At 37.1% G+C, this 27,583-nt stretch overlaps 1 protein-coding gene across 5 annotated transcripts in view; it reads left to right on the plus strand.

Annotated features, from left to right (window-relative positions):
* The first annotated feature begins 2,830 nt into the window (after positions 1 to 2,830).
* Rif1 (replication timing regulatory factor 1) overlaps positions 2,831 to 27,583 on the plus strand; it is a 63,105-nt gene continuing 38,352 nt past the window's right edge. For 3 of the 5 annotated variants that reach the window (XM_047544711.1, XM_047544712.1, XM_047544714.1), the window contains exons 1-14: positions 2,831 to 2,972; positions 3,359 to 3,472; positions 4,129 to 4,207; positions 6,694 to 6,790; positions 8,302 to 8,429; positions 8,516 to 8,610; positions 9,996 to 10,185; positions 12,217 to 12,309; positions 18,140 to 18,278; positions 20,596 to 20,747; positions 22,599 to 22,716; positions 23,280 to 23,453; positions 23,734 to 23,844; positions 24,869 to 24,931. In XM_047544711.1, coding sequence (XP_047400667.1) covers positions 3,369 to 3,472; positions 4,129 to 4,207; positions 6,694 to 6,790; positions 8,302 to 8,429; positions 8,516 to 8,610; positions 9,996 to 10,185; positions 12,217 to 12,309; positions 18,140 to 18,278; positions 20,596 to 20,747; positions 22,599 to 22,716; positions 23,280 to 23,453; positions 23,734 to 23,844; positions 24,869 to 24,931 — 1,543 coding nt within the window. In that variant the 5' untranslated portion in view covers positions 2,831 to 2,972; positions 3,359 to 3,368. Of the gene's footprint in view, positions 2,973 to 3,358; positions 3,473 to 4,128; positions 4,208 to 6,693; positions 6,791 to 8,301; positions 8,430 to 8,515; positions 8,611 to 9,995; positions 10,186 to 12,216; positions 12,310 to 18,139; positions 18,279 to 20,595; positions 20,748 to 22,598; positions 22,717 to 23,279; positions 23,454 to 23,733; positions 23,845 to 24,868; positions 24,932 to 27,583 lie in introns of those variants that run through there. The other 2 variants (XM_047544715.1, XM_047544716.1) reach the window with 2 other exon arrangements.

A 27,583-nucleotide genomic window follows, 5' to 3' on the forward strand; every position in this document is an offset into this window, starting at 1 on the left:
GGTTCTATTTTTAATTTTTTGAGGAATCTCTACACTGTCTTCCATAATGGCTGTCCTAATTTACATACCCACCAACAGTTTGCAAGAATTCCTTTTTCTCAGTCAGTCACTGTGCATGCATATAATACCATCAACTCTGGAGGCTGTGGGAGGAGGATTGCAAGTTCAAGGTCAGCCTTAGCAACTTGGTGAGACGCTGTGTCAAAATAAAAAATTGAAAGATTTAGGGATATGCCTCAATTGTAGAGCATCCTTGTGTTCAATTCTCACTACTGGGGAAGAAACAACAGAACAAAACAAAACTCCTGTCTCCCTTTTCTCTACATCCTTACACCTGCACTCCAACACTTGGGATTGAGCCCCAGGATGCTCAACCACTGAGCTACATCCTCAACTCTTTTTATTTATTATTTTGAGACAGGGTCTCACTTATTTGCCCAGGCTGGCCTTAATTTGTGAGCTTTCTGCCTCAGCCTCCTGAGTAGTTGGGATTAAAGACCTGGGCTAGGGTGCCAGGTTGAGGTCTATGGTAATTAGCATAAAAGTGAAGCATAGGGATAACAATCAGGTTGGAAGGATGCATGGAGAAGGGTGAGGGTGGGGATGAGGATTTGTTTTGATTTAGTAATCTCTTAGCACTTTCCATCAGATTGAGAAAATGGCCAAAAAGCAGGGAAGGGTACCCCTCGAGATTATAGGTAGAACTAATTCCTCCGAGGCACTGCCACTGCCAATATCTATGACCAAACAATAGTAATTTAGTGAGATGTTCATTTTAACATATCTATAGAATGAGAGAGGAGCATTTAAATTTCTACAGGAGGAATGTCATGGGAGAGTAGATAAGGGATTTTATACCAAGGAGTGGTTTTAGTTGACCCTTATCACTTTTGAAAGAAATGTTCAAAACACAAGGAATATTCAAAGACAGAAAGTTTAAAAATTTTGGTGGACTGTCCAAAACCTGACAAAGTGGGGATAAGGGTGGTGAAGAAGGGGAGCAATGTCCCAGTCATAATAGTCTGGCATGTTATCCCAAGGCTTTAGAGACACATACTGTAATGGGTGGAAATTGTGAAGGATTTTTAGCACAGGAGTGAGGATTAAATCCTCATTTAAACAGATCCTGAAACTACACTTTTGAAAAAGTCACAACCAACATGACCAGCCAGATCCTTTTTAAAAAATGAAAAACTGAAGGGGAAAAATGAATAATGCAAAATTCTACTCTTGTAGAATTTATATTCCAGCAAGGAGAGGCAGACTATAAAATGATAGATACATAATTTGAGTTAGTGATAAGTGCCAGAAGGAATAATAAAGCAGGTTAAGGAACGTAATGACTGGGAAAAGATACCTTCCTTAAGGGAAACTCAATGGTTCTTTTCACAATTCTCAAAGTCAACATGGACACAACAGTTACATTATAACTAAAGTCTAAGTATTGCAAGCCTGTCTACACATTTCATTGACTAGTAACTTTTCCTTTTAAAATACATGTTCTTGCCAAAGCCCCGAAAATGAGGAGCAAATTTTCCTGTGAAGGAAAAAGGCTTCTCAAAGTTTTCTGACTGCTTCCACCAGGTCTTTGCATTTCAATCTGACACAACTGTTCATCATTTTTTTTTTTTTTAAACTGGGACTCGAACCCAAGGATGCTTAAACACTGAGCAACATTGTCAATCCTCTTTAATTTTTTAAGAGAGGGTCTCCCTAAATTGATGAGGCTGACTTTGAACTTGGGATCCTCCTGCCTCAGCCTCCCAAGGGCTGGGATTACAAGAATATGCCACCTCCCCCAGGTTTGTTCACCATTTTTAAACCTTTCATTTGAAAGCTTGGCTCACCAGGCCTTATATATTTCTCTTTCTCTCTCTCTGTCTTCATTTTTTCATTTAAGAAACATATTATGTACTGAATGGTTGGTTTGGCAGAAATTTTGCTAACAGGAATAACAGAAAAAAAGCAAAAAGCAGGGCTGTACAGCTACAGTTTAATTGTGTATGTGTCTGGGGCGGATCAGAAGCAGGGCCAGGAACCGGAAAAGCCTAGAGTGAAAAATTGTGTTGCTCCTGGGCCTTCAGGGCTGGGGATTTAAATTCTGCCTGCTGGGGGGAATGCTCGGAGGCATATGGAAATGAGGAGTAAAATAGTAATAATAATGAGAACTAATTTAAGCATTTATAGTAGTTCCTCCAAGTATGAAGCTCCTGCCAACCCCATACAACAGAGGAATGCAGATCTTCTCGGAGTTAAGTTAGTCTATAGAATCACAAGGTCGAAGGGCGGACCAAAATCTGCACTTTAATAATGCTTATCTTCAGGCCATTGTTATGTTCACTGAAAACTTGAGAACCGATGGCTATTCCTACCTTCTCACACTACACCTTCCACCAGTTACAGTGATTAGCCCTATTTTACAGAGAAGGAAACTGAGGCATAGAAAAGTTAATTAACTTGCTGAGGACATACCCAAGAAGGGGTCGAATCTAGACGTGCTTGAGATGCAGCTCTTCCTCTTAAACTTAACAGTCCATTATTTCCTTTGCTAAGTGATCTGCTTGTTAATACAAATACTAGATTTGGAGTTGAACACTTGGTCTGAAGGCTCATCAATTCGTCTGGTAAATTTGGGCCAATCATTTACATTTTGAATTCCAAGTCCATCGCTTTGGGCAAAACACCCCCACCTGAAGGCGGCCTGAGGGGCGGGGCGGGGCGGGGCGGGGCAGCAGGGCAAAGAAGGGAGGCGATCGACGCCTCCGGCGCGCCGCTGCCTGTTGGATTGGCTCGAACCTCTCCCGCCAGGCCTGCCCTACTCCCGCGCGCTCCTGGGCCCGCCCCCGCCGCCATCTTGGTCCAGAAGGGAGCGTGTCGCACGCGTGAGTAAACAGCCCGAGTCGTGAAAGTCGGGCTTTGGCAGCCTGCAAGTGCAGCGGCGCAGCGGTGGAGAGGACCCTGTCCTGATCATCGTACGTGGGGTTAAGTATCCCGGGCGCGGTGGGAGGCCAAGGAAACCTTCGGCCTGGCGCAGCCTCTGCGAGACGCCGCGCTCCCGGGTCTTCTCCCGCCTCCACCCGCCCCCCCGCGCAGTTTCCTCCCTCCGTTGAATGCTGCCCGGGAAAGTGGTGGCGGGAGCTGGCCCAGGCCCGAGGGCGGCGTGGGCCCGAGTGTGTGTTACTGGGCGCAGGAGAAGGTTAGGGCTTAGGTTTGTGCTCTAGAGGCCGGCGGTGTGGACGCAGCGGAACTGCGAGTACGGGCGCCGGCGTTCAGGTGTGAGCGCCGAACTCGCACTGGGCCGCCGTGGGGCTCTTTATATCGGTCATTACATTTTTCTCCTTTTCCGGCCCTGCCTTAGGGTGGCCGACATGACGGCCCCAGGTCAGAGCTCGCTCGCGCCGCTATTGGAGACACTGGAAGATTCCTCCGCCTCCCTTGGAGAGCAGACGGACGCCTACCTAACTTTGACCAGGTGAGGCCCGTGGGGTGGGAGGCGCTCCGGTGGAGGTTGGGGCGAAAGATGGTTGTATGGGACTCGTAGAATGAGTGAATTCTTTCAGTCTGGCAAATGTGAGGACATCGGGGTTGGGGATGAGTGGGGTATAGGGTGGCGTATGTGCTAAGTGACGTTTCAGGGGCTGCTGCAGCGCTTAAGCTGTTTGGAATGAAGGAGACTGCACGCATGTCTTGCAAGCAAAGGGTTGGAGTTTCTGCTGGAAGTGGTTTTCAGTGTGAAGTCCGTGTGAACTGATGTATTGCGAAATGACAACTCAGAATTTTTTTTAATGGAGCACTAACCTGATTGTTTCAGTGACATAGTCCCCCCCCCCCAAAAAAAAAATGCCGAAAGCTTTGTAAAGGATTTCATAAAATTGGTAAATTTGTACCTGGGGATAGGGATTATGGTCCTATTTTCATATGATGAAACTGTCAAAGCTAGGGTACAACATGGAGGCAAAAAGTCATTCTGATGTGTCTTATCCCATTTCTGATGTGTGTTGAATCATATAGTTATATATCTATAAGTATCTTAAGAATAGGGCTAGTTCATTTCTAAACTTTTATAGAGATTTTAGGCAGAGTCTAGTACTTTGTTTTTTTGCCTAAGTTCTTGTTCTGCTTTTTAAGTCGGATGACTGGAGAAGAAGGGAAAGAAGTCATAATAGAAATTGAGAAAAATCTTCCTCGGCTGTACAAAGTTTTAAAGGTCTGTATCTTTGAATAGTTTTTTGAATATTTAAACCACACAGTTGACCCATAAGAAATTTTCTAAAATACAAGCAATAATGTTTGTTGGATTAATATACCTTTTATTGATTTATTTATTGTATATGAAACGTTAGCCTCCTGTGTAGGTGTGAATACAGTGAGCACCACATTGCCTGACTTTTTATTGCTTTACATCTGTCACAAGCTTTTTCTCACATTATTCTCTATCTCCATGAGTTTACCGTTTTTTCTTTTTCTTTTTGGCAGTTCTGGGGATCAAACACAGTGCCTCAGGATACAAGTTAAAAGCTCTCAGTGAGCTACTCCTTCAGTCCCTAGGTTGCTCTTTAATCTCCACTTTGCAGATGGAGAAATTGTTTTAATTTGTCTAAGGCCACTCGAATCTAAAGCCTGTAGTTTTATCAGTCTTATTGGATCAAATCAGTGATCTGAGATTATTTAATCTCTTCATTCCTTTTGGGAATGTATTTGTAAGGAATTCTAAAATAGTAATTATCTGTGGTCTACTTTGTTTATAGCATTCATAATTTATCTTCACTCACCCTCAGTTTTTGCAACTTATGCCTAGTTATAAACTGTTACAGTTATCTTTTTTGCTTGTTTACTGTTACAGTTATCTTTTTTGCTTGTTTACAAGGAGGGGGTGTGGTTTATTGTCAAACTAAGAACATATGTTTTTTGTTCTGGACTACTTAGGAGGATTCATGATCTTCCTTCCTCAGCACTTAACTTTTTAATGCCCCCTTCCGCAGTACTCATAATTGAACCCAGGGTCACTATACCACTGAGCTACATCCCTGGGCCTTTTTTTTTATTGTAGTTTTGACCCATGGTCTTGCTAATTTGCCCAGGCTGTCCAATAACTTTCTGTCATCTTCTTGCTTCAACCTCCCATGTGACTGGCATTATGGACTTGCCTCATTAGCCACCAATCCAGCAACCTTTTATTTTTATTTATTTATTTTTTGTGGTGCTGGGGATTGAACTCAGGGCCTTGTGCTTGCGAGACAAGCACTTTACCAGCTGAGCTATCTCCCCAGCCCTTTGTTTGTTTGGTTTTTTTGTGTGTGTGTGGTGCTGGGGATTGAACCCAGGGCCTTGTGCTTGTAAGGCAATCATTCTACCAACTGAGCTACATCACCAGCCCTCTTTTAATTCTTAATAAAATTTACTGGGCCTCTAACTTGGAATCCTCCTGCTTCAGGCTCCTGAGTAGCTAGAGTTACAGGCATGCACTACTTCATCCTCAGCGGGTATTTTATTTATTGAATTCTGTAATGGATTTTTTTAAAAATAAATTCTTCATGAATTTATTATCATCCTTTCATAGGGACTGTGCTGATCTTCTCTGTCTTCCAATTTTTTTTTTTTTTCTTGTGATATTGGAGATGGAACCCAGGGCATCGATTAATACCCTCCTTTTTATTTTGTGATAAAGTCTCACAAAGTTGCTGAGGTTGTCCTCCAACTTGTGATCATCTGTCTCAGCCTAAGTGACTGGGATTATGGGCATCTCTAGCATACCTGGCTCTATTCCAAGTTTTAGTATGCGTGCTGCCAAAGCAAACATGGAAATAGTATTATTAGTATTAACTGCAGTATTCCATTTTTTCTTTTATTACATGTCACATTCTAGCACTATATTTGATGTGAAGACATGCACCTTCATATATTTGGTTTTTGAACACATGGGATCAGGGACTATTGCATGTTTTTTGAATCAGGTTGCAGTATTTTAAAGTAGGGTTTGTATATAAAGTTCCTAATGAATTATTTGGAACCAAATGGAAGGTTAGTTATAGGACAATCAGTAGAAGATACCTGTGTAAATAAAGCAACCAAAGAATAATTAAATTTCTTCAGAGTAGGAACCATAGTAGGTAAAATTTTTCTGTATTCCCATTCAGAATTCTGTAGGTTTGTCTAAGAACCCATAACATTCTTGAAGATGAGGCAGACCTTTGTTGAGCTAGAGGTATAACTCAGTGGTAGAGTGCTTGCCTAGCATGCTAGCTGTGGGTTCAGTTCTCAGGACTGCAAAATCATCAATAAAAAAGGCATACCAAAGTTAAGGAACTTTTTCAAGCAAACGTATTTAATGAAAGTTAATCACAGATGTGGGCTTCTAATATCAAGGAGACCAGAGTAGTAGCTCTCAAATCATCAGCCTTACTTGTTAAATGAACAGGTGCTTAACTGAGGGTCTCACTAAGTTATGGAGGCTGTCCTTAATTGAGATCTTCCTGCCTTAGCCTTAAGTTGCTGGGATCATGGGCATGCACCACCGTACTGGGTTATAGTTGACTTTCCGATCATACATTCTTACCTACTCTGGAAAGTTTGTTGATTAATTAGTTCAAAATGTAATGAGCTTGCTTGTTTTGTAATTAATTGACTTTTGATTTCTAAAAATTAATTCATGGTTGTACTTATTTGTGGTAAATGTGATTTTTGTTTTGGTAGACTCATATTTCCAGTCAAAACTCAGAACTGAGTAGTGCTGCTCTACAGGCCTTGGGGTTTTGCTTATATAATCCCAAAATTACCTCAGGATTATCAGGTAGATGATGATTATGACTTAATATTTTTTATTTTTAAATGTAACTTTATTGAAAAAGTATCTTTATCGCTGAATTAGTTTCATAACTTGTAGTTTAGGATTTGCTTTTGAGAAATGTTTGGATATCATCACTACCTAGACATAGTTCTAAATTTTATAGAATGAAGTCTGCTGTAGAAAATAAGGGTGCTTAAACATAATTGTACACTGAGGGTATAAACTGTGTTGTCCAGGGTCCTGGGTTCAATTCCCCAGCACAGAATAAACAAAAAACAATTGATATAAAAACAGAAACTTTATTTAAACATGCCTGTCTTTGGAAGTTAATAATTTATCTGATTGTTTTACTTAGGCCTATGCACTAAGGAACATATTTACTTGAAAGTTTCTTTCACAGTAGTGGGAAATATAGGATAACATGGAACTAAAAATGAGAATGAAAACCCAGAATTTGATGCTTTCTAAGTTTCAAGTAGTCTGAACTGTTGCTTGTAATTAAGTAGTTAGCTATCCTAAAGGAATGCTGGGAAGTAATCTTTAGAGAGAGGAAATTGGAATAGGTAATAAGGATCAGAAAGTTGTTTTCCTGCTTTTTTGTTTTGTACTTGTACTGGGGATTGAACCCAGGGATACTTAACCATGGAGCTATATCTCCAGCCCTTTTTTTTTTTCCCCCTGGTACCAGGGATTGAACCCAGGGTTGCTTAACCACTGAGCATCATCCCCAGCCCTTTTTATACATTGAGACAGGGTCTCGCTGAGTTGCTGAGGCTAACTTTGAACTGCTATCCTCCTGCCTCAGCCTCCTGAGCTGGGTTTACAGGCATGTACCACTGCATCTGGCTTCTCCATCCCTTTTTATTTTCTATTTGAAAACAGGTTCTTGCTAAGTTGCCAAGATTATAGACCAGTGGCACAACACACAGCTCTGCCTTTTTTTTTTTTAATTTTTTTTAGTTGATGGATCTTTATTTTATTAATTTCTTTATATGCGGTGCTGAGGTTTGAACCCAGTGCCTCACACATGCAAGGCAAGCGCTCTACCACTGAGGCACAACCTCAACCCCTGCTTGTTCTTTTTTTATGTGTAGAAGTGTTAGCAATCTAAAACATGAGTCGTTCATCTTAGTGCAAAGGTGTGGGATTTATAATATCTTGCCAAACTTTGCATATACCTAACAATGATACCTGTAGTTGTTTTTGTGCAAAATATGTGCTTTGGAGTTCTATTTGCTTGTACTGTGTTTTCTCTGATTATAACTTCTTTGATCTAGATTTTGTGTTTTGGGAAGTTTGATTTCAGTAGTGGTTCTCTGATTCTTCTCTAGATATGTATTTGATTTTTTTGATTCAAGAGTATTTTTTTCTATATTTGAGATTTTAAAGATTGGGGCTGCAGTTGTAACTATAGCCTTTGCCTAACATATATGAAGCCCTGGTTTCAATCCCCAGTACTGCAGAAGATTGTGTACTATTCCATATAACTAAAATTAAAACTGCTTGCTTTTCAGAGGCAAATATTCAAGAACTGCTTTCAAAATTGAATGATATTGTTAAGAGTTCAGACAAAAATGTACGTACCAGGGCACTTTGGGTAATATCCAAACAGACGTTTCCCACTGAAGTTGTTGGAAAAGTGGTGAGTATAGTTTTTCTATATCTTAACTATGTCAGCAAAATAGTTGTTTTATTTGATTTGTATATATGTTTGGTTCTCTCTTTTAGGTATCCAGTATAATTGACTCTTTAGAGATAGTGTTTAATAAAGGAGAGATACATTCTGCCGTTGTCGATTTTGAAGCATTAAACGTTATCATAAGGTATGCAGTTTGGATGCAATCACTTTAGAATATTGTTTCTATAAATTTAGAATTTATTTCAAGGATTGAACTTTCTGATATTTAAATATGAAATAGATTTTAAAAGAGTGGGTGAATGTCTTTATTGAAAGTTTTAAAAGTAAAGTCTTGTGTTCTTGCTAATGGTTTTTTAAATTAATCTCTTAAAGCTTTTGTGGTTTAAAAATTATTATAACTTCATAAGTAGATTATAAAGGGTATTTGTGAAGGCAGTCACAGTGTCCAGCATGGAGCAGGAAAATCCTTTCCACCTGCCCTTCCCTACTCTTTAACAGACTTGTGGCACAGACTCTTCGTTTGTTTTTCATTCTTTGTTTTCTTTAGTTATTGAACTGTTCTAACTTAGCTTTCTGATGCTGTGGTTGATGTTCAAATTATTGTCTGGTTTGCTGGCTGGACTTCTCTCAGGGCCTTGCAGTTACTAACATAGTAACAGTATTTTTAAGTTTTTCATGTAAATACAATGTGTTTTCCTTATTTAAAAATTTTATAAAAATCAGCTGGGCACAGTGATACACAACTGTAATTTCAGGAGTTAAGCTGTAGGGTCATAAGTTTGAGGCTAGCCTTGGCAACTTAATGAGGCCCTAAGAATTAAAAAATAAATAAATAAAAAGGGGTGAGGGTATATCTCAGTGATTGCCTAATGTATGCCAAGCTTTGGGTTCAGTTCTCTGTACCACGAAAAAATTTTCTTAGTTATAAAAAGAGTCCAGGGTTGGGGTTGTTGATCAGTTGTAGAGTACTCACCTAGCATGTGGGAGGTACTGGGTTTGATATTCAGTGTCACATAAAAAATAATAAAGTTAATTGTGTCCATCTACAACTACAAATATTAAAAACAAAAGTTGAGGAGTGGAGCTTAGTGGTGGAGTGCTGGCTTAGGATGTAGGAGGCCCTGGGCTAAATCCCTACCACCACAAAAAAATAATTTTTACATAAAAAGTAAAGAAGTATACAAATAAACAAGAAAAACTTAATGTGTATTTTACCAGTCATTACCACTTCATTAACGTATATTCATGAATGTTGTATGCATCCTAATCTTGAACCCAAAACAGTAATAAATGATTTTTAGGTGATACTGACAATTTCTTTTCTTAAAAAAAAAAAAAAAAAAAAGCTTCACATAATGTTCACACCTTAATTTTGTTCAAAAAAATATTTTTTTGGCATAATCTGTGACAATTATGTGGTCAAACAATATTTTTCTATATGAGTATATGTATATGTTCTAAAACAGTGCCATACTATGCATATGTTTCTGAGTGTTGCTTATTTTTCCTACTAGGTTAGACTTAAAAAGTGAGTTCAAACTAATTTATTCATTGATTTCTCTTTTATAGGCTAATTGAACAAGCTCCAGTTCAAATGGGAGAAGAGTCAGTGAGGTGGGCAAAATTGGTCATACCTTTAGTGGCTCATTCAGCACAAAAGGTTCATTTGCGGGGAGCCACTGCTTTGGAGATGGGAATGCCCTTGTTGCTTCAGAAACAACAAGAAATAGCATCTATTACAGAGCAGCTTATGAGTACTGTAAGCATTGAGTTACTTAAGAATTTTCTAAATACTGCATTAAAAGTTTCTGTGCTAAGCTTGAAATTCAGTCTAGGCTCATATTGGTATAATTGCACTGTGATTTAGGAGTTAAGCTTTGAATTAAAAGAAAGAATTGCTTAAGTTGGTGTAGACAAATTATATATAACAGTACAGAAGTCAACTGTCCCTTTTTAATACACCATAGATGTTTTCTCCCATCCACTAACCATGCCCAACCTAGGTCCAACCTTGGTTTCTAAGATCAAACAAAATCTAGGTGCATTCAGGGTGGTATGACTACAAACAAGGGATTATATTTCTAAACAAGGGAGAGCAGTACCCGATTCAGTGTTATTTGGGTTACTGTATAATTTCAGTAGATATAAATCCTCATGCATGTAAACTTATCTAGTCTGTATACTTTCCAAGCTAATTATTATTTGCCTCAGGTCTTAGGCTTACCAACATTTGTTCTTACAAACATCTGTTGAGCATCTGTATATACAGACGTTACCATGACTGTAGTTGTAAACAAGTCTTGTAGAACTTGTTTTGTAGTGAAGAAATGAGGCAGGCACATAGTATATTAAGTGAAGAGCACTATGGAGGTTGAATAGCAGGAACAGGGATGAGTTAGCCATCAGAGAGAAATGTAAGGTGGTCAGGGAAGGTAAAAATTAGGACATTGGAATCGTGATTTGAAGACAGTATGGGAGTTAGCCGTGTGGATAATATAGGGTAAGTTCGTTGTGAGTAAGAAAACCATTAGTGCAGAAGGGCCATTTTTGTAGCAGGGAATGGTGGTGCACATCTATAATCATAACTACTGGAGAAGCTGAGGCAGGAGGATCCCAAGTTTGAGGCCTGCCTGGGCAACTTAGCAAGACCCTATCTCAAAATTAAGTTTATAAGTTTTTTCTTTTCTTTTTTTAAAGGGGCCTGGGGATGTAACTCTGATAGGGTGCCCCTGGATTCAGTCCCCTGTCCAGCAAAAGAAAGGGGAGGATCCCGTCCTGCTCTTATATTGTGTACCAAGTTGGTGTTCAGGGAACACTGGGCAGTATGACAGTTGAGAGAAGTAGAAGATATTTTTAGAGAAACAGGGCCCAATCACATAGGTCCTTGGGTTCATGATAAAGGTACAATTTTTACTCTGGATTATAAGGAAAGTCATGTTTGAATGTTTTGAGCTTTGAAGTGTTATATACTCAAGTTTTAGAGGGATTATTCTGGCTGTATTGAGAACAGGGTCTGGGGATGATTGAGCAACAGCAGGAAGATTAAAGTATAGTAAAGTAGTATCTTTAAGAATTGATTTCATCTCATAAATATTCATTTTTAGTAGCATATATGCAGCTTTATAAAATTTGAAGTAAAATTTTCTCATACACTTGTCCAGGAAAATGTGAAAGTATTTTATTTTTTTAAGTTTTTAATGTGAGAAGATTAATACTATCATTTTGAATTCTAATTATGTTCAGGCTGAAGTTTTTGTTTTTGTTTTTTGTGGAGGGATGGGTACCTGGGATTGAACTTGGGCTTTTGACAACTGAACCACATCCCCAGCCCTCTTTGTATTTTACTTAGAGACAGGGTCTCACTGAGTTGCTTAGCACCTCGCTTTTGCTGAGGCTTTGAACATCTTCCTGCCTCAGCCTCCTGAGCTCCTGGGATTACAGGCATGTGCTACCACACCCAGCCCAGGCCAGTTTTTAGGAGAAAGTTTTTCTACCAGTATATTGGTAGAAAACAAGTGTGATTGATGAATGGTGACATAGCCGGAAGTGTGATAGACCAGCCTTGCAAAGTAAATGTTAATGGTAGAATCCAGATGTTGGTATTTGGATATTTATGGTAAAACATTTTCAGGTTTGGTATATATATTCTTTAAATTTTGTGGGGGCATTATTGTAGAAAAGATTATTTGACTAAGAATCAAGTATTGGAAATTATTTCTAGTCCTTGATATTGGATTATTTTTTTCCTTTTGAAGAGACTCTTTGGTAAATATTTCACTTTTACTTACAGAAATTAATCTCAGAACTCCAAAAGCTATTTATGAATAAAAATGAGACTTATGTGTTAAAATTGTGGCCTTTGTTTGTCAAACTTCTTGGAAAGGTAAGTGCCAGAGTTAACTGAACAGTTCACAATTTTTACATGCCAGACCTTTTTACTAATCTTTCCTTAGTTCAATCCATCCTCAGAGTTTGTTTTCCTTACTTGCAAATTTGCCTGCTCTCTAGAATTGTTTGTAAACTCCATATTGGTACTTGTGTAGCTTTCACATCATTTGTAGACATGCAGATTGAGAAAGAATTTGAGTCACCCAATGTGTGTGTTCTTAGCTGAGGTTCAACAAGTTATACCCTGCCTTCCCCCCAACCCTGAGGGCTGGGATTAAACCCAGGGATGCTTTGCCTCTGAACCATATCCCTATCCCTTTATATTTTTTTTATTTTTTATTTTTTTATTTTGAGACAGGGTCTCCCTAAGTTTCAGAAGCGGACTTCAGACTTGGGATTTTCCTTCCTCAGCTTCCTGAGTTGCTGGGATCAGAGGCATGTGCCACCATGCTGACTATACTGCCTTTTCTTTTAACTTTCATACCTAAAATATGTGTCCTCTCCATGAGTATTTAGTTTTACATTTTTTTCATACTTTTTGTTTTTGTTTTTGTTTTTATTCACTATTTAAAGTGGCTTCCCAGCATGGGGCTAAGTACTTTAATGTTCCTAAGCACAGGAAGACTGTGATGGGTCTTCTGGGGAAATACACATTTGTTAATAAATAAACTTTATTCAGACATAAGTTACAGTACTATTGGCTTTCAGTTCAATGTTAGGGAATCAATAGATATTAAGTAAGGGAATTAATATGTATTATGTAAGGTACCTTTACATGGAGAAATAAAGCATAAAGTAAGGTTATATATTAAACAGTTGATGAAAGTTCTACGACCAAAGAATTTGTTCAAAGAAACCCAACTCTATTTCCTTTTAAGAGTGATGGCCGGACCTGGGGATATAGCTCAGTTGGTAGAGTGCTTGCCTCTCATGCACAAGGCCCTGGGTTCAATCCCCAGCACCAAAAAAAAAAAAAGTGCCAGGGCCAACCCTTTCTTTCTTTCTTTCTTTCCTTCTTTCCTTTCTTTCTTAGAAATGGAATCCAGGGCCTTATGCATACCATGCACGCAAACACTGTACCATTGAACCACATCCCCAGCCCATTTTTTTTCCATGTTCAGAGTGACTGTACAATATAAATACTGTCAATAGTGAAAATCAAAACTAAGTCAATTTTTTAGTGGGGTTGCCTTTTTTATTCTACTTTTCTGTCTATGAATTTGCTATTCTGGGTACCTCATAGATGTAGAACCATACATTTGCTCTTCTGTATCTGCCTTATTTTACTAAGAATAATGTTTGTAGGATCCATCTGTATTGTACCATATTTTAAAATGTCATTTATTCTTATGGCTGAATAATATTCTGTTGTATATATGTACCACATTTTGTTTAACAGCTCATGTGAGTGGACATTTGGAGTTTTTCTCTCTTTTGGCTATTATGAACAATGTTGTAAACATGATTGTAAAAATATCTGTTGGTGACCAAGTTCTTGGATCTTTTTTTTTTTTTTTTTTTTTTTTTTTTTTAAATTTTTAATTGTTTTAGAAGTTGATGGACCTTTATTTTATTCATATGTGGTGCTGAGACTTGAACCCAGTGTCTCACACATGCCAGGCAAGCGCATTACCACTGAGCCACAACCCCAGCCCCAAGTTCTTGGATCTTAAGAGTAGAATTGCTTGTTCATGTTCTATGCTGAAGGTTTGAAAAACTGCCAAGCTTTTCCATAGCAGGTGCATTATTTTACATTTTGACCATTGGAGTGATGCACTAGGATTTAGTTACTCACCATCATCTCCAACACTTTCCTTGTTTTCTTTGTTTTGTAATGGTCATGCTCATGGATGTGAGGTGGTATCTCACAGTAGTTTTGTTTTGCATTTCTATATGATCTTTTCATGTTTTTTTTTTTTTTTTTTGCCATTTTATATTTGAAGAAATATCGATTCAAGTCCTATGCCCAGTTTTAGAGTTGGATTGTCTTTTTGTTCTTAATATATTCTCAATGTTTATCTGATTTGCAAGTATTTTCTTCCATTATAGAGGTTGTCTTTCTGCTTTTTTTAGTGGAGTGGGGGTAACCTGGGATTGAACCGAGGGGTGCTTAACACTAAACCATATCCCCAGCACTTTTTATTTAGAGACAGGGTCTCACCAAGTTGCTGAGGCTGCCCTCAAATGTGTGTGATTTCCAGCTTCAGCCTCCCAGGTTGCTGGAATTACAGGTGTGCACCACCAAACCTGGCGTCTTTCTGGTTGTGTCTTGCACAAATATCGTGTGGGCATGTAGTGCTGGGATTGAACCCAGGGCATCATTACCTGCTCAGTGCATGCTCTACAGTTGAGCTTACCACCCCCCCATCCCACCTTTGCACAAACATTTAAGCTCAGTGAAGTAAAATATAATTTTTATTATATGTGTTCAGTGCCATATTCATGGAGTTGTTAAATCCAGTGTCAAATCTTTTCTTATATTTTCTTTTTTTGGGGTGCCGGGTGTACTGGGGATTAAACCCAGGGGTAATTTACCTCCGAGTAAATTTATAGCCTCAGTTGTTTTTTAAGACAGGTTTTTACTAAGTTGCTGAGAGTCTTGCTAAGTTGTCAAGGCTGGTTTGAACTTATTCTCCTCTTTAGCTTCCTGAGTTGCTGAAATTACAGTTGTGTACCACTGTGCCAGGACCTTCTTTTCTTTTGTAATATATTTTTTAGTTGTAGTTGGACACAATACCTTTTTTTGTGTGTGTGTGTGTGCAAGTGCTGAGATTTGAACCCAGGGCCTTGTGCTTGACAGGCAGGCACTCTACCAACTGAGCTATATCCCCAGCCCAGTACTTTTATTTTTATATGGTGCTGAGGATTGAACCCAGTGCCTCACAGTGCTAGGTTAGCATTCTACCATGGAGCCACAACCAAGCCCCCTTCTTTTAAGTATTATTTCTTGGTGCTCACCTGTAATCCAAGGTGCTTAGGAGACTGAGGCAGGAGGGTTAAGAGTTGAAAAACCAGCTTCAGCAAAAGCAAGGTGCTAAGCAACTCAGTGAAAATAAAATACAAAATAGGTCTGGGAATGTGACTCAGTGGTTGAGTGCCCCTGAGTTCAAGCCTCAGTACCAAAAAGGGAGGGGGGGAGTTGAGTCTGAACCATTTTGAGTTAATTTATTGATCCAGCACCCTTTTGTTGCATGTAGGTATTTATTTTTCTCAGCATATATTGAAAAAACTGTTTTGTTGAGTAACCGTGGCACCCGTGTCAAATATAAAACAGCTGGGCATAATGGCCTATGCCCATAATCCTGGCAACTGGGAAATTGAGGCAAGAGGCTCCTAAGTTCAAGACCACCTTCAGCAACTTAGTAATACCCTATCTCAAAAAAAGAAAAAAGGGAACAGGTATGCAGATGTGGGTCAGGAATAAAAGCACCTGGGTGTAATCCCCAGTAACTAGCATGGGTGGGCATACACACTTTGTGTGTGTGTGTGTATAATTGTGTTTATACACCTATTTTATGTGTGTATGCATGTATGTACATGTATATATAAATATACACACATGTGCAGTGCTTTAGTTCAGGTCTCCATATGGGCACCACCTCCCACTGGGGATCAAACCCAAGGGCTTTTGTGTCTTTTTGTGGGGTGGTGGTGCTGGGGATTAAACTTGGGGCCTCTCGACCACTGAGCCACATCCCCAGCTCTATTTTGTATTTGATTTAGAGACAGGGTCTCACTGAGTTGCTTAGCACCTTGCTTTTGCTGAGGCTGGCTTTGAATTCATGATCCTCCTGCCTCAGCCTCTCAAGCCTCTGGGATTACAGGCATATACCACCATGCCTGGCGCTTGTATGTCTTAAGCATATGCTCTACCATCAGGCTACATTCCCAGTTCTTTTAATTTCTTTGAGACAGGGTTTAGCTAAATTACTGAATCTGATCTTGAATTTATTATCTCTCTGCCTCAGCCTTCAATTAGCTGGGGATTACAGGTGGGTGCTACTGGGCCTGGTCCTTATTTTTTTTTGCTGTTCTAAGGATTGAAGCCAGGGCCTGGCACAGGCTAGCCAAGCACTTGAATACAAACTACACATGTGATAGTGGTCCCATAAGGTTTTCGTGGAGCTGAAAAATTCCTGTCATCTGGTACCTTGGTGCAGCATACTACTCACATATTTATGGTGTGCTAGTGTAAACCTGCACTGGCAGTCCTTTAAAGTTATAATATATACAATTTTGTATAGTAAGTAGTACTCATTTAACTGTGTCATTTAATAGAATATACTTCTGGTTATAAAGTTGTTTACATAAGCAGTATACTATGTTATGCCAGAGGCAGCCTCATTTTCATTTTTATCATGTGTATGTGCTGTATCGTGTTGAACTTCATTTAATCTTGTTCATCATAGCCCTAGGAAAACTAGGTAATGTCATATATACACCATATATAGACTAGATGTGTAGAATATTTCATGCTAGTTTGTGTACTTAGAAACTTTTGACTTCACAACACATTTTCTGTTAAGTGATTCATGATCATGATTGTGTTTAATTCTTTTAGGTTCTGTGTAAATGGAAATGCTTCCCTAATACTTTTCTGTTTGTTCATTGCTGATGTGGAGAGATACAAGTGATATTTGATCTTGGTCTTTGTAACTTTGCTCAAATTTATTATCTGTAGTAGATTTCTTTTTTTCTTTTTTTTTTTTTTGCGATGCTAGGGAACCCAGGGCCTTGTGCTTGCAAGGCAGGCGCTCTACCAACTGAGCTATATCCCCAGCCCACTGTAGTAGATTTCTTTTGTGGATTCTTTTGTTGTATTTGTAGCATTGGCAATTGAACCCACAGACTTGGGCATGCCAGACAAGTACTTCACCACTGAGCTAAGTACCCATTCCTTTTTAAATTTTGAGACAAGTTCTTGCTAAATGGCCCAAGATGACCTCAGACTTATGAATCTTTTGCTTCAGCCTCCTGAGTAGCTGGAATTACAGGCATGTGCCACTGTGCCTGGCCAGTTAGTTTTTTTCCCCTCGATTTTGCCATTTGAATAATAGATATTATCATTTTCTACATTTTGTTTTCATTCGTGACAGCAGACAATGTTCCTTTAGCTAATTTTCCTATTTTAGTCTGCCCAGAAAAAAAATTGTTTTAAATTAATTACAAGTTTAACATTTTTTTCTCTAATATTGGTCACATTTTCTCATGTAGATACAGGTTGAGCATCCCTAATCTGAATTATTCCACAATTGGAAAACCTTTATGTCCTCACTTGACACAACTAGTAGAAATTCCCACACCTGAGCTCATGTGACAATTCCCTGTTGAACCTAGGTGCACTAAAAATTATTGCACAAAATTACTTTTGGCTATGTGTGTATGAGACAAATGAGTTTTGTGTTCCATCCTCAAGATAATCTCTTTATGTGTATGTAAATTTTCCAAAACCTGAAATACTCCTGGTCCTAATAAGCATTTCCATTAAGGAATACTCAACCTTTACCTGTTTCTTTGATATTGTACTGACAAAATTTGGAATTTATCTACCTTCCTCATTTTTTCTGTAGTAGAAGTATTATGAATTATCTACTTTATTGAATTTTGTATCTTTTGTAATCTTGAATTTTAAAAGCATACTTACTGTTTAATATTTTCTTTAAACTCACATTCCTAAGACTTGACATCTATTTTATGTTTTTCAGGTAATGTATTTTGTCTCCTAAGGACATATATTAAGTTGAATGAATAAATGATTGAAACCGTGCACATATTTTGTTTCATTCAGATAAACAACTTTTTAATGATTTTTTTTTTTTTTTAAGACTTTGCATCGAAGTGGAAGTTTCATCAATTCTTTGTTACATTTGGAAGAGCTGGGATTTCGTAGTGGAGCACCCATGATTAAAAAAATAGCTTTTATTGCGTGGAAGAGCTTAATAGATAATTTTGCCTTAAATCCAGGTACACAAATTAAAGTTTTTGATTTTCTGTTGATTGTGGTGGTGCACATCTGTAGTCCCAGCAACTCAGGAGGCTAAGGCTGGAGGATTACAATTTCAAGGCTAGCCTCAACAATTAGGCAGGCCTTGTTTCAAAAGGGTCTGTATATAGCTGTGATATAGCTGTGTGCCCTGGGTTCAATACACAGTTTTTAAAATTTTTCTATGAACTCAGTTTTATTTTTAAGCAAGAGTAAACAATAGCTTTTCTGATTATTGTGTCAAAACTTAGGTATTTATTAACTTTAAGGGACTAGGAAATGATAACCATGAAATATCAGTTACTAAGCTTTTTTTCTACCATTTCTAGACAAGTGCCAAATAGTGGGTTAACATTAATGTATGAAAGTAATTCCTTTGAACTTTTAGCCTTATCTTCCTATTATCCAGTGGAGTTGTTTGATATTTATGTTTATGAGGAAGAGTATTTGGTCCAAAAGTGGGTGAGAATGAGTACTTAACTAGGTGATATTTAATCTTAGGTTTTATTACTACTATGTTTATAAGATCTGTGGGTAATGTTTTTTTATCCTGTTTTTCCCTGCCAGAGACCACTAATAATCCCTTTTCTTTCTACTTTTACTGTATTTAATAAGGTGATTATTTGCATTACTAATTTATATTTATTACAATTATTAAAAAATTTTAATCTCGAGGCAGGAGGATTGCAAGCCAAGGCCAGTTTAGGCAATTTAGTGAGACCCTGTCTCAAAATAACAAAAAAGGCCAGGGATATAGCTTAGTATAGAGTTCTTGCCTTATATGTGCTATGCCCTGGATTTCTTACATCCCCAGTGATAAAAGGTTCAAAGTATGTTTTGGGGCACATTTTTTATATTGAAAATGAAATCTTTCCTATTTTCTTTATTAAAATTTGTTTAGAAACTGATGAGTATTTAGGTATAACTGTGTACCTAGCAGTATAAGGCAGTGTTTGGGTTTAAAATATTTGGAATTATGTGTGGAACCCCTTCATGAATAAAAGGTGTTCAGAAGGAAAGTGTCCTGGACTGGAGAAATTGTGTTCTACAGTGGTTTGATTTGATTTTCTTTTTCTTAAATATTTCCTGATGTTAGGGATTTAACCCAGGGGCACTCTGTCACCAAGTTACATTCCTAACCTTTTAATTTTTGTTTTGCGATGCTCTCACTAAATTTCCCAGGCTGAACTCAAACTTGTGATCGCCTTACCTTATTCTCTTGAGTTGCTGGGATTACAGGTGTACCCCACCATACCTGGGTGACTTCATTTTCTTATAGAAGTATTAGTTGAAATAGCTACATGGCAGAGTAGTTTTAAGAAACATTGATGAAAACCATTCTACCAAATATATGACTTGACTGATGTTTTAAAATCCATTTCAAGTCCTTTTAACAAGGTACTTGAGTATAGACTAAGTTTTAATTTTATATATCCCTGGTCCTCCTCACATGGCACCCATCTGGTGTATATTTCTATTTAAACAGTTGGAATTTATTTGTATGCTGAATTTTAACAATTTAATTGTTATTAAGGTAAGGTAGACCTGAATTGAACTCTGTTTAGATTTCTAAAATATAATCAGAGGCCCTAGCAATGTTTTTTCTTTTCCTTTTTTTGGTACTAGAGTTTGAACTCAGGCGTGCTTTACATCCTCAGTCCTTTTTCTTTTAATTTTTGAGCCACAATCTAGCTAAGTTGCTCAGGGTAGACTTGAACTTGAAATACTCCTGACTCATCCTCAGGAGTCACTGGGATTATAGTCATGCACCATCATAACTGGCTGCCAGCAATGTTTGGAGTAAGTTACTAGTTGATTAAAAGAATGATAGCCTGTTTTGATATAATGTAAAAATGCCTGTTTCTCAAATGGAGGTAATGCAAGTTCTAAAATAGGACTGCTTTTCAATTTGGTATTTTGCATAGGGTAATATTTGTTGCTGGGGAGTGTGTGCTGCTTTCTAGGAAGTTTGGCAGCATCCTGGGTTTCATCTCACCAAATACTGGTAACACCTTTTCAGTTGTAATAACCAAAAATATTGTAGACATTGTTAAATATCCCCTGTGATCCATGATATACAGTATCTAATAAACATTGCTTATTCATATGCATTGTTTTGGTCCAGTTTACTGAATTTTATAGAAGTAAAAATTTTGGATAGAGCAAGAAAATCTGATTTTATTTTTTAAAACATTTTCTTTTGCCATGAAAAAAGGAGATTTGCATACTTTGTTAAAGTTTAATCTTCACCTATGTTTTTTTTTTTTTTTTTTACCTATGTGCTTATTTTCTTTTAAGATATTCTGTGTAGTGCAAAAAGACTCAAGTTGTTAATGCAGCCTTTGAGTTCCATCCATGTGAGAACAGAGACTCTAGCATTAACAAAACTAGAAGTCTGGTGGTATTTACTAATGAGACTTGGACCTCATCTCCCTGCTAATTTTGAACAGGTAATATTATAAGTGTTAAATACCACTATGTAGTTTGGTGGTTTTTTGTTTTGTTTTTGTTTTTAATTGATGTGTTCTTTAATTCTTACTAATCTTTTCATGTTGCTTTTGCTGTGTATTTATAGACCAATATAGTTTTTTGAGGTTTTCTTTTTTTCTTTATCTTTTTCCATTAATTAAGAACTTTATGGTCATTTTCTCCAAAGGGTATTCTCTAATGGATGAAATGGAACCCTGTAACACATGTCAGTCAGCAAATACAATATCTATTCTTATTTTAGGAGTATTGATCTTCAGATGGATTTTTTTTTTTTCCTCTCCAGAGGATTTTTGACATCAGTGAAATATCAGTCAAGTGCTTCATATATACCTAGTGGTATATATGAAGGTGGCCTAGTTATTTTTTGGTTATCCTTTGTCTAGGCTATATACTTATAATCAGTCATTTAATTCCATTGTAGGTTTTTTTTTTTTTTTTTTTTGGGTGCTGGGGATCAAACCCAGGGCCTTGTGCTTATAAGGCAAGCACTCTACCGACTGAGCTATCTCCCCAGCCCTCCATTGTAGGTTTTTAAAAATTATATTATGAACTACTTTGTCTTTTAATATCTCTCCCAACATTTAGGTAGTAAATTTAGTGTTATCTATATTCTCCACTCCCCCTGTCCTCCATAGTGAGGTTGAACCCAGGGACCCTATGCCACTGAGCTACATCCCTAGCCCTTTTTTATTTTTTTATTCTCCCTATTTATTTATTTGAGATAGAGTCTTGCTAAATTGTCCAAACTGACCTTGAACTTGGGAGTCCTGCCTCTTGACCTTCTAAGTAGCTGGGATTTCAGTCTCAGGCCACCATGCCTGGCCTAAGTTTTTTTTTTTTTTTTTTTTAATATTCCCAACCTTGTTTTCTCAATTGATTTTACAGATAAAAAGGAGTAATTGGGGGCTGGAGTTGTGGCTCAGTGGTAGAGCACTCGCCTAATGTGTGTGAGGCACTGGATTGGATTCTCAGTGGTGCATATAAATAAATAAGAAGGTCCATCAATAACTAAAAAAAAAAGTATAAAAAAAAAAAAAAAAAGAGTAATTGTGGCCTGGTATGGTGTTACATACCTTTTATCCAACTACTCAGGAGACAGGCAGGAGGATGGAAGTTTGAAGCCAGTTTGGACAATTTAGTTAGACCCTGTCTCATAATGAAAACCTTAACAAGTGCTTTCCTACCATGTGTGAGGCCCTGGGTTTAATCCCCAGTAGAGGGGTTAAAAAGTTGTTTATATGTATACATTTCTGTCTGGGATATAGAACTGAAATATAAAGATAATACACTTATTGGACAAATACAGTTAAAATTTTTTTATTTTCTTGAATTCTAGTTTTAAGTCTGCAAGGAAACAACCAATAAAATTCAGTACAAGTTGGGGCTGGGGAGATAGCTCAGTACAAGTTGAGTGTTCCTTACCTGAAATGCTTAGGACCAAAAAGGGAGGGTATTATATTTCAGATTTTGAATTATTTGCATATATATATAGACTCAAGTCTAAATGTGAAATTTATTTCTTTTATATTACACCTTATACATACAGCTTAAAGATAGTTTTACACTATTTTTAGTGTTCCAGTGTTTTGAATGGCCCATCTCTGAGACTAGTTAGGTGTGAAATTTTCCAACAGTGAAATCCTAGAGCTCACAGTTCTGGCTTTTGGAGCTTTTGTAGATTTTTGAATTAGGGTGCCCAGTGTCCACATCAAAAGAATTAAAATTGCTTCTTAACAGAATTTTTATTTAAGACTTTTAAAAATGTGACACTCAGTTTAAAGTAGACATTTTTCCTTCTTTCACCCCAAAAGGTTTGTGTTCCTCTGATTCAGAGTACAATAAGCACTGATTCTAGTGTTTCACCTCAAGGCAATTCGTCTCGTATAGCTACTTCTCCAGGCTTAAGTCCTATGACTCCTGTACACAAAGGTAAGAAATAGACTTCCTTTTTTCTTTATTGAAAAGACTTTGAATGAAGGCTCTTTTGCTTAGTATTTTTCACAAGAAGTGAAGTACTTTATCATTTTTTTGATCCATTGTCAAAAAATACATCATATATTTTGTTTTTGTTACTGATTACTGTTTTAAGTTACAATGTTGTAGTTGGAAAAGATGAATGTGCTTTACTAAAACTCAGGATGACCAACATAAAGGAGCATAAAGTTCCCTGTTTGTTTCTGTACCAGAATCTTGGAGCTTTAATTAAAGACAACAGAAATTTACAGATAAATGTGGCTTATTGTACAACATAAACAATAAATTGCTATTGTTATTTTGTTAGGCATTCTGAGACTTTTTTTTTTATATTCAAGTACCAGAAGACCTATGTATTCCTAATTACAAGGTGTGGATTACTGTCTGAAATTTTAAACTATTTGTTTTGGAAATTACATTTTATTGTAATGATATGAATTACATGCATTTGGTTAGGTAACATAAAATAAGCTTGTATAACTTTAACTAACTTACTTTTTTTTTTTTTTAATTTAAAGGTGCTTCCCCATATGGAGTTCCTGGAAATCCACGCGTGAACTTGAGTTCAAATTTAGGTGGAATGGCCACAATCCCTTCTATTCAACTTTTGGGACTTGAAATGTTGCTTCATTTTTTGATGGGTCCAGAAGTATTGAGTTTTGCTAAGCAACACAAACTTGTGTTAAGCTTAGGTATTTAATTATTTTTAAAATTATTTTTTATGTTTTAAATTTGTTAATTTGTTTTAATTTGTTGTACATGACAGTAGAATCCTTTTTTACATTTTGATAGATCATGCCAGGACTTAGTGTGTCAGTAATACATAGCACAGTGATGATTCTGTAATTGTGTATGAAATAAGTGCAAAGTGTTTTAATAAAAATCACATCCATTCAGACCATCTAAAATTTTATTTTTAGAATGTTGTCGTATATCTTTTGTTTACTGAATTATCTTTTGTTCTTTCTGTAGAGCCACTTGAACATCCGTTAATCAGCAGCCCTTCTTTTTTTTCCAAGCATGCACATACACTTATTGCTGCTGTGCATGATAGCTTTCTTGCAGTTGGAAAGGATGCTTCTGGTAAATATTTAAGAATTTTTTTTTTTTTTTTTTTTAATTCAAAACTGTGTTTTAAAATAGAGTAAAATAGAGCCAGGCACAGTGGTGCTTGCCTGTAATTATAAGCAGCCAGAAGTTCAGGGCCAACCTGGACATTGAGACCACCCTGCCTTAAATTAAAAATATAAAGGATTGGGGATGTAGCTCAGTGGTATAAAGTACCCCTGGGTCCAGTCCCCAGTACCAAAATAAAATAAGGTAAGATGGTACCTCTTAGTAGTCAGATTGGGCACTGAATACTTAATTCATTTACTCTTCAAAGCAACCTGTGTCAGTCCATTTTGCAAATGAGGAAACTGAGTTGTACAATGATGTCAATAACATTGGTAAAGTCACTTAGCAAGTGGTCAAGCTGTGATTCATGCTTAGGCTCAATGGCTGTAGCATGTAAATGCATTTAAACCCCTGGGTCCATAGCCTATCAAATAATGAAGAAAGGAAATATTTTTAAAATTGAATATTTTACCAGACAAAATAGTGCATGCCATTTTTCTTGCTACTATGAAGGGTCTGGCAGGAGGATTGCAAATTCCCAGGCCAGCCTGGGATACCTACCAAGCTCCTGTCTCAAAAAGTAAAAGGAACCAGTAATGTAACTCAGTGGTAGAGTACCCCTGGGTTCAATCCATGATACTACCACAAAAAGAAGAATATTTTGCCATTTAAGTGGTTGAATAATGAATCACATGGTTTTTCCCTACTGGTGTCAGATATTTTTATGATTCATTATATTTCCTTTCTCATAACTGATGAGTCTTTGATACAGATAAATCAGAAAATAGCACAATGGGAAATACATTAAGCAATTACCCTTATTTGTATGATTCAGTGTTAAAACTTATAACTTTATAAATTTATTGCAGCAGTGAATATAGGGAAATTATAATCACAGTGTTAAATATTGCTCAATTTATTTCTTTTTATATGGAAGAAATGGGAGAGCGTTGGTTCATATATACATCATTGAAATTACTTTGTTTGACAGATACTGTTGTCAGTGCTATCTGGAAGGAGCTAATAAGCTTGGTGAAATCAATTACTGAATCAGGTAAGCACCACTATATTGATGAAATGATTTTTCACCAAATGATTCACTGTGATAAATGATAAAAAGATAAACTCCTCTTGATGCATTCAGCTTCTACATTTTCTTATATTCAAACTTAACTTGCCATCTTTCCCATGTGTTTCTAGTACTTTTCCTTCAGCTTTTGCTGTTACATTGATAAGATTCCTTCCTCCCCCTCAGTAGTATAGAAAGTTTTTCCGTATAAGGTAGGATGGCTAGCATGAAATTTTTAAAATATACCCTTTAATTTTACCAACATCTAGGTAATAATCCCCAAATAAACTGTTAGTTTCCCACCCTCTAGGTAGAAATGTGATGTTTTACTTGTTGATTTTCTAGATGTGCTTTGTGAAGAAAGCATTTTGTAGATGGGTTGCAGTCACAAAGATTGCTAAAGTATATATATTCTCCAGTAATTCTTTCAAAAATAGTAAACAAGAAATACACTTTCTAAATTCTTCAACATCAGAAAACATCTTTGTTTTACCCTCAAAAGCAAATGCTTATTTGATTGGATATAGGATTCTATGCTGAAAACCACTTCCTAAAGAATTTTATGATGTTGCTCCACTTACTTCTAGCATCCTTGGTGCCCAGTGTTAAGTCTGCTGTCTTTCTGATTCTTTTTCCTCTGTAGGCCATTTCTTTTCTCTCTAGAAGCCTTTATGATTTTCTTTTTATCACTGGAATTTTAAAACTTCACCAAGACATGTCTAGGACTAAGTCTGTTTTCATTAATCCTGCTTAATGTTTGGTGAGCTTTCACTGTCTCAAGACTAGAGTTCTTCCTTAGCTCTGGAAAGTTTTCTTCAGTTATTGCTTTAAATATGTCCTCTGCACCATTCTCTTTACTATCTTTTTTGGAGTTCCTATCAAAGACATTTCTGAATCTATCCTCTTAGCCTTTCTTTATTGATTATCTTCTTGGCCATCGGTATTATATCCTTACAGAAATTTTCTAGTTGATTATCTAGATTGCTCATTCTTTCTTCAGGTATGTCCATTCTACTACTCGGATCATTTGTTGAGTTTTTGAATTTACAGACACCTGGATGAAATTTTTTTTTAATATAATTTTATTTATTTTTAAAAATTTTTTGGTACCAGGGATTAAACCCAGGGGCATTTAACCACCGAACCACATCTCCAGCCTTTTTTTAAAAAAAAGCCTTGGTTTTATTTATTTTTTGTGTGTGTGTGTGTGGTGCTGAGGATTGAACCCAGTGCCTCATATATGCTACCCAAGGGCTCTAGTACTGAGCCACAACGGCAGACCCTGGATGGAAGTTTTTTATTTACAGTCTTGCATCTCTCTGAAGGTACTGATCACACTTCTAAAGTTTTCTTTTGTTTTGTGGTCTGTTTCTTTGGATGTTAGCTTTTCTACTTAAAGAGTCATATCTATTTTCCTTAAAAACTTGGTGACTCCTGATGGACATTTAAATATATACACAAATGCTTTTTTTATGTAAATTTTTATTTTTACAGACTGCATTTTGATTCATTGTACACAAATGGGGTACAACTTTCATTTCTATGGTCATACACAATGTAGATTCACACCTTTCATGAGGGTAATACTGTCTACCTCATTCTACTATCTTTCTTTCCCCCGCCCCCTCCCACCCTAATTTCCTCTACATCGTCCATAGTTCCCTCATTCTTATCTATCCTCCCCCCACTATCCCCCTTTGTTACGTGTGTCATCCACTTATCAGAGAAAACATTCAGCCTTTGGTTTTTGAGGCTTGGCCTATTTCACTTAGCATGATACTCACCAACTCCATCCATTTACCAAAAAAAAAGCCATAATTTTATTCTTCTTTATGGCCGAGTAATAATCTTTATCCATTCATCAATTGAAGGGCATCTTGGTTGGTTCCACAATGTAGCTATTGTGAATTGAGCAGCTATGAACATTGATGTGGCTGCATCACTGTAGTATGCTGATTTTAAGTCCTTTGGGTATAAACCAAGGAGTGGGATAGCTGGGTCAAATGGTGGGTCCATTCCAAGTTTTTTGAGAAATCTCCATACTGCTTTTCAGAGTGGCTGCACCAATTTGCAACTCCAGCAGCAATGTAAAAGTGTGCCTTTTTTCCCACATCCATGCCAACAGTTATTATTGCTTGTGTGTTAATAGACATTCTAATTGGAATTAGATGAAATCTTAGGTGGTTTTAATTTGCATTTCTCTAATTACTAGAGATGATGATGAGCATTTTTTCATATATATGCTGATCACCTGTTTATCATCTGTGAAGTGTCTGCCCAGTTCCATAGCACATTTATTGATTGGGTTCTTTGTATTTTGGTTGTAAGGTTTTTTAAGTTCTTTATAAATTTTGGAGATTAGTGCTCTCCATGAAGTGTGTGTCAAAAAGATTTTCTCCCACTCTGTAAGCTCTTCTTTTCACATTATTTCCTTTGCTGAGAAAAACTTTTTAGTTTGAATCTATCCCATTTATTGATTCTTGGTTTTGTTTCTTGTGCTACGGGGGTGTTGTTAAGGAGGTCTGGTCCTAAGCTAACGTGATGGAGATTCACGCCTACTCTTTCATCTGTTTGGTGAAGGGTCTTGAGTCTAATTCCTAGATCCTTGATCCATTTTGAGTTGAGTTTTGTACAGGG

This window comes from Sciurus carolinensis, chromosome 3, assembly GCF_902686445.1.
Source record: "Sciurus carolinensis chromosome 3, mSciCar1.2, whole genome shotgun sequence".
In the NCBI taxonomy this organism is placed as follows: Eukaryota; Metazoa; Chordata; class Mammalia; order Rodentia; family Sciuridae; genus Sciurus; species Sciurus carolinensis.